Genomic DNA, 7,727 nt, shown 5'->3' on the forward strand with positions numbered 1-7,727 from the left:
AAAACCAACAAAACCAACAACCACATGATCAAGTGAATTGCAGCGGAATAGCTGCGCTTGATTGTAGTTGGCTTAGCAAAGTTAAATAGTGGAAATAAGCACGAAGAATTAACAAGGCAAACTTAAAGCTCAAACAGTCAACGACGTAACGTAAACGTAGGTTGACGCAGACACGATCTACCTTATGGGATTCGCGTGTTAACGAAAACTCACCACCGCATGGCGGTGACGTTGCCGTTACTTCTCTCTCTCTCTGTCAACAGGAAATTTGATATGCTGCTACGTACGTCAACCTACGTTTACGCTACGTCGTTGACTAACTGCGCTTTTAGCACAGTGCGTAGGCAACTGGCTGAGTCAGTGGTGATCGTCGGTTCGAATCCTACTGAAAGAAGTCTGATGAGGAAATGTGGCGATTTCCAAAATAGCTATCACTTCTACCATTTTTTCAAATTATTGTTGCTTTTCCACAATAAATTTTCACTAAAAACGGCCTTAAGCTCATAAAAATTGTTGAATTTCATTTTTTAAGTTTTGACAATTACTAATTTCCACAATGTCAAAATATGTAGAAATATCTAAAATTAAATTTATTTTAAAATAAATTGATAACTCATTTATCGCAATCGCATAAAAATTGTCGAAGTTAGGCAACTCTTCAAAAAAAATTTCTATGGGCACCCTAATGTACATACATATCCAAATACGCACATCGGCAGATTTGCATTTTGATATGTGCATATGAAGATATTTACAAAAATAAAATAGTACATACTTGTAAAAACAATTTCGATGCGATTCGGTTCTGGCACTGCAATATTCCAACGACACTCAGAGAAATTCCGATGTTCATAAGAGGGGCTCGAAATAGAACCCTCAACTGTAAATATCTCACCACCGCAACCCGGTTCTAAAGTCTTTCGACTGGCAAAGTAAAACATTTGGAAACTTTCCAAAAGACTGACGTATAATCTAACTCCGCTTGTGTTTGTGTGAAGACGATCTTCGTGGAAATATGAAATGCATTGCGTCCTCAGATTTGTGTTAGTTACAGTATCGTTTATCTAGCAAAGTCAATAGCTTATTAATACAAATGTACGGAAAAGATAACGCATTCGAAAAAATCTATACCTGGAGATTTGGGTGCGAGCAATTCCACCGCATATAGTTTGATGTGGTCAAGAGAATATGTAAGTTGATTGAGTATTCATCAGGTATTTGTATAACTTCATAGCACGTTGGACTCGAATTTCTAGTCGGTTTAAATTCTATAAACTCACTAAGCTTCGTATAAGTGCGATTACAAGCTGAAACATTTTTACTTTGTTTATTTAATTTTAAAACATTTGAAAAACTTCATACGTTGTTGACTCGAAAGGGTTATGTTAAAACCTTTTGCCTGGACGGAATCATCGCTGTGAAAAGTTAAATCTGTATAAGCATTCTGATGACTTTGAAATATACTCAAGGACTTGGTAAATCCTGTGACGTTTCCGCAATAGCTTTCAGTCACCTGTGAGCAAATACATCAATTAACACGGAAGTATAAGTGTATGTATGTACATTAGGGCGGCNTTAATTTTAAAACATTTGAAAAACTTCATACGTTGTTGACTCGAAAGGGTTATGTTAAAACCTTTTGCCTGGACGGAATCATCGCTGTGAAAAGTTAAATCTGTATAAGCATACTGATGACTTTTAAATATACTCATGGACTTGGTAAATCCTGTGACGTTTCCGCAATAGCTTTCAGTCACCTGTGAGCAAATACATCAATTAACACGGAAGTATAAGTGTATGTATGTACATTAGGGCGGCCCAAAAATTCATGTGAAAAAGTAAAGTCGGAATTTTTATGCTCTCACCCCCTAGGATTGTTCTATACTAGAGGTGGGCACGACCACAAACAAGCCTGAGCAAAAAGTGAGAATGTGTTAGTGTGTCCAATTCATTTTCGAGCTTTCGCGTTCTCATCGTTACGCTCTCGCTTGTATACGTACACTCAATGCTTACGCTCTTTTAGCACCTACTAAGTCTCTGCCCATGCCTGTTCTATACCGAAAAAAATATACCCTTATTTTTTATTTTGCAATCAAAAAATATTTAGAGGTCGCTCAAAGCGCCCAAAGTCTTCCATGTATTTTATGTGGAAAAAAAACAACATTTCGTAGAAATGGTATAGAATAGTTAAAAATCAATATTTTCTACTCTGTTTATGTGCAGGAGACTCCCAATAATAATACCCACTTTTTTATTTAACCATTTTTTCATTGCAACTATAATTTATAGGGCCGCCAAAAACCCTCAAAAACTCCAAAAAATGCAANTCTGTTTATGTGCAGGAGACTCCCAATAATAATACCCACTTTTTTATTTAACCATTTTTTCATTGCAACTATAATTTATAGGGCCGCCAAAAACCCTCAAAAACTTCAAAAAATGCAATGGGGCGACCAATAAAAAAATCGTTAGTATTAAAAAATGGTTAAATAAACAATTGCGTATTATTATTGAAAGTCTCCTGAAGACAACCAGAATTTTCCGATCGAAAAATATTGACTTTCAAGAATTCTATAGCATTTCTACGAAAAAATTTATTTATCCCATGTAAAAATACATGGAAAACTTTGAGCGCTTTGAGCGACCTCTAAATATTTTTTGATTTCAAAATAAAAAAACAAGGGTATCCTTTTTTTCGATATAGAACAATCCTAGGGGGTGAGAGCATTGNCTAAATATTTTTTGATTTCAAAATAAAAAAACAAGGGTATCCTTTTTTCGATATAGAACAATCCTAGGGGTGAGAGCATTTCTTCCGACTTTGCTGTTTTTGAACCCCCCTAATGTACATACATATGTTGGAATACGAATTTCTTACCGTATCCTGATTTATCCGTAGAAAATCAAGGCATTTACCAGTCTCGACCGATGGATTTTGCAGGAGCATGTTTTCAAAGTGGATTTGAAAATTGGTTTCTGATTTGATTCGCCATTTGCAATGAACATTCGGTGGATATTCTGGCCCATCAGGTGGAAAGTTTATTGTTAGAACCTACATATATACATATGTGAAAAATATTACGCTTGCAATAAAAATACTCCTAAATGTATTAACTTTGAAAAGAAGTCGCACTGAATCTAACCTTTTCTGGAAGAAGTTCTAGCTCATTTCGTCCACCACAAACAGATTTTTTGATTTCGAGAACGATTTCAAGTGTGTAGTTCCCCTGCTTTAGAAAACTTAGTTGTAATAACGCATGCTCATTGGAAGTTATCAACTTTCTATTCCCATCGTTATCTTTGCAAAATTTCCCCACGGACAAGGACGTATCACCTTTTTCCGCAGGTTCTATAACCTCCAAGTAATTACACTGCACACATGATTCATCCAGACATTGGGTTGGATTAATATTCAGCTTTCTTATTTGAACTGTGACCCTAAAACTCTCCGGAGCTGTTACATGAATTTGACAATGAAGTTCTTCAGCTGGGTTCACTGTGTAATTTCTAACCATTACAAGTGTTTGTGCAATTGAGTCTTCGTTGGTCAATCCAATGCGTTCATTACAGTTGCGCACGAAGACGACGTCAGCTTGGAAGCCCTTTTTCGCGTAACTAGTATCGGACACAGCCGTAATAAAGGCATGGTTATCATCGACTAAAACCAGCGGCGGATCTGCACTTAAATTACCACAAAGCTTAACGAGTTCGTTTTCGTTCCTTGGTGAAGATCCTGAGTAAATGGCTACGAAATCATAAAAGCACTTATCATGTTTTTCCATGTCGAAATATATAAATCGCACTAATATAGAATGGTCCGGTGGTGCCACGATATTCCACACGCAGTTCATGTTGTCAGCATATACAAAATCATTGCCACTATTGCCGTTTGTAGCCGATAAAGAACGAATAGTTGTGGATTGGGTGATGTTTCCGCCACATGAATTCAATTGGTACGCGATTTGGAAACCTTCGTAAGCTCTGTTAAATACTAAACGCAAATACCTATTCTCAATTAATTCTGCTCCTTCGCAGTATTCGCCAGCTCTGATTTCGTTTCCGTCTTCTCCCTTCTTGTATGCTGTGAAACTCAACATACACAATCTATTCCTGTAGATAGGCCTAAAACCATCTCTATATACACTATTCCTCACTTGTAAACTTATCGCACTATCTGAGTTCGATACAAAGGTATATATGCAGCCAAACCTAGAGTATTGTGTGATGTCTATGTCAGGAGATCGTATTAATTGCAGGTGGTTGGTAACATTGAAAGTGGCGGTACAGGACGATGATACTCGGAACGTGAATCCATCTCCCGTCGTCTCGTTGTCTGTGCGGAACACAATTAATATACGCTGTGATGTGGCGTTGTACGTACTAGGAACATCTCGACCACAAAAGCGTTCCTTTGGTTGCCAAACTGCACCTTCATAAGAATATATTTCAAGATAGTCCTTTGAACAATTTGCGGATTTCTCTATAAAGAATCTTCCCAGGAACTCCACAGACATATAAAATCCTGAGCTTGCTTCAAATTCCCAACTGCATTCCATATTACTTTTGTATATCTTAGAATCCATTATTACCGCTGGAGAGTTAATAAAAACCGTCTTTTTAGTTCCACAAGCAATGGAAGCTTCTGCCGTTATTTTGAATGACGAGCTTGGCCTTATTTCGCTGGAGTGATATAAAATTGTAGTTAAATGCTTTTTTATATCGATTCCCGAATTAAGCTCAGTTGAATTGTTGCAAATTTTTGAGATAAGTGGAAGTTCCGGAGTCATACCAGAATGAATGGCGATAAATTCCTTGCTACAGTCCTCATTCAGGCTAATATTACCAAAGAGCTTATAAGGTTGACTTTCGGAAGCTCCTCTAATCGTCCAAGCACATTCGATATGACTTTCATCCCCGCCATGAACAAAATTTTTGGGAGGAAATACTATTTCGAAAGCTTCTATTAAGTAAAAACTTCCTCCGCACGAATGGCGATGGAACTCTGCCGAAAAGCGTTTAATTTTAACATTATCATTTTGTAGCATTGTAAGCATGCCACCCTTGGAAGATAAGGATACCGTTGTACCAATTGCATTCATAAATACCGTCTTATACGGCATTAGTAAACTTTCATCACTGAAACGAATGGCATATGGGTTATTAAATGTATTATTTCGGTAAACCACAAGCTCTTTGATCTCAAAGGTTATTGTTTCAAATCCACTCAATATGAATCTAGTTGTGCAAAAGAAGTTGACGTTTGTAGACAATCGGTTTGTGTCGACAGATCCAGACGCCTGTTCGTTGATATCGGGTGGACAGGGAGATTCATCGCTGGAGCTGTATCGTGCTTGTAGTGTCCGTATTGAAGACATGCGGCGATTAAGATCTATACGCACATACATGTAGTTGTCCGAGGAGAAAATTCTCTCAGAAAAGTTGAAATTATCAATATCCACTTCGGTAATTTTTGAAAGCATATCAGGATCATTGTAAAATGAAATTTTTGTTGTCAAAGTACTTCTGTATGGAAGTGTTCGTTGTAGAAATCTACGAGAAATGTAAATAACGACCACATTATTCTTAATATGAGTACAAGTAATTTTTCATGTTAGAAATAGTTCTTATTGACTTTATTTATACAAACATATTTTATTTTAAATTAATGGTGAAATTATAAACAGGTAAAATAATAAAACACCGTTCTCGCTTTATTTTCTTAATATACAGCAATCTTATAATGATTTCTTAAGCAAATTTTTAAACAAGATAGTGTCAAATCTTTCTTCTCGCTCTTATTACTTCAACCGATATAATTTCACCATGTTTTAAACTAAAAACGGCGCGTGCAACACCATACACGTGATAGAAATTAAACTTCTTTAAAAACGTGTGAGTACCAGGTACTCTCGAAAAAGTATTCGGCGATTCAGTTACATAGTACATAGGCATGATTCAATAATGAAAGGTTTTGTAGGTAGCTTTTTTCTAAAATTTGACACTCCCACCCACAGGGATGGTTTTTGGAAGCAGGAGAAAAAGGGGAAGAATTCAATCACACATTCTAAAATGGTAGCTAAATTCCACAAAAAGGTGGGTATTTAAAAACAAAAACGAATTTCATTAAATTATTTAATATAAACAACATGGTCCACTTTGAACAATTTTGTTTGTGTGTTTGTTTGCCTTGTAAATTCTTTGCGGTACCATTTACAGTTGATGAATATAAGTAGCTTTTTGTTTGTGGAAAAAACCGACAAATAAAAACATTTGGAGCTTAAGTTTCTTTCGAGGTTTTGGCTCGATTGCTTCGAATATGGTAATTAGAATTCTTTGACGTTGCACTTTTAGTGTTCTGGGGAGATTATACCGCCGTAAGAATATAAAATATTGGCTTATACAGTCGCGATTGGCGATTCGTGCTGGTCGAACTCAGGAAGAATAAAGAGGACACGCAGCTACTAAACTACTGAGACAGGGAACGTGATCTATATCGTCAAATGAGAAGTGCGTAAGTGCGAAATTACAACGCACCATTGACTAATCCGAGCTGTCGTGTGTTACGATTGATCCCATGCATGCGTTTCGCCACCATTATATTGCGTCAAAGTCTCATTCGGGGACATCAGGATTGACTCATTTACCAGAACCATTGCGCGCTTTACTTTACAGCGACTTGACAGAATCAATAGGTATCCACGAATGTCAACAAATACAACAGTTCGGCATTAAATGGAATTTCGTCTCCTTAGCCCACATTGAATTTCTGTAGGCCAACAATTCTCACCCATTTTGTCTTGTTGTCGCCAGCGAATGCACAACAAACATTTCTTCACAAAAAAACTGTGCTCTTTTTTCACAAAAAAACTTTAGCAAATCGTAGCAAATTTCTTAAGAACTGCGTACTGCCTCAAGAAAATTTAACACAAGTAAATATTTAGCCATTTTTTGTACGTCATTTTGTACAGGCCTTTTGCTTTTCTTGAGAGCTGCATACTGGCCTTAAAAGATATAAATTTCTCTACTAAAAATTTAAAAATGTTCCTAAAACTTACAAAGAAATTTGGAAAAGAAATATCACCGTTTTTGTTTAAAGGAGTATGGTGGGAGTGTCATTGATAAAATTATAGTGAGACAAAGTTTTTCTTACAAAACCTTTCATTATTGAATCGTGGTACATATGTAGGTAGGTTTGGTTAGAAATTAAACATTAGTGGAATTCGCTCTTCTGTGTGTTCGTTGTATCTTATATAATTGTAACTGAATGAGCTGTGTGATTTGTTTTTGCTATCGGTACAATAAATATACATGCACCAACAATCATACGCTCGTCCACTTACACAAAATACAACGAATACACAGAAGCGCGAATTCCACTATTAATTTCATTTCATTTTATTCGTTTTGCTGATTTATAATTAATTTATTAATTTTCAACTTCAATTGAAAATCCGGTAACACCACCTTATATGATTTCGGGCCGATAGCATCCTTAGGACCCNTTGACTAATCCGAGCTGTCGTGTGTTACGATTGATCCCATGCATGCGTTTTGCCAACATTATATTGCGTCAAAGTCTCATTCGGGGACATCAGGATTGTGTTGTGTAGGTCAATACCTAAATATGTACCTTCATTGACTCATTTACCAGAACCATTGCGCGCTTTACTTTACAGCGACTTGACAGAATCAATAGGTATCCACGAATGTCAACAAATACAACAGTT

The 7,727-nt window shown here is 36.5% G+C and overlaps 1 protein-coding gene across 1 annotated transcript in view; it reads right to left on the reverse strand.

Moving 5' to 3' along the window:
- The window catches only part of Cubn2 (Cubilin 2), a 364,924-nt gene that overhangs the window by 4,819 nt on the left and 352,378 nt on the right, over positions 1-7,727 (reverse strand). Inside the window, exons 17-21 of the mRNA XM_017609025.1 lie at positions 3,144-5,550; positions 2,879-3,052; positions 1,363-1,513; positions 1,132-1,307; positions 776-1,064 (exon numbers count right to left, since the gene is read on the reverse strand). Coding sequence (XP_017464514.1) covers positions 776-1,064; positions 1,132-1,307; positions 1,363-1,513; positions 2,879-3,052; positions 3,144-5,550 — 3,197 coding nt within the window. The remainder of the gene's footprint in view (positions 1-775; positions 1,065-1,131; positions 1,308-1,362; positions 1,514-2,878; positions 3,053-3,143; positions 5,551-7,727) is intronic.

This window comes from Rhagoletis zephyria, unplaced genomic scaffold (assembly GCF_001687245.7).
Source record: "Rhagoletis zephyria isolate East Lansing unplaced genomic scaffold, Rhagoletis_zephyria_1.1 Rzeph_scaffold_00183, whole genome shotgun sequence".
In the NCBI taxonomy this organism is placed as follows: Eukaryota; Metazoa; Arthropoda; class Insecta; order Diptera; family Tephritidae; genus Rhagoletis; species Rhagoletis zephyria.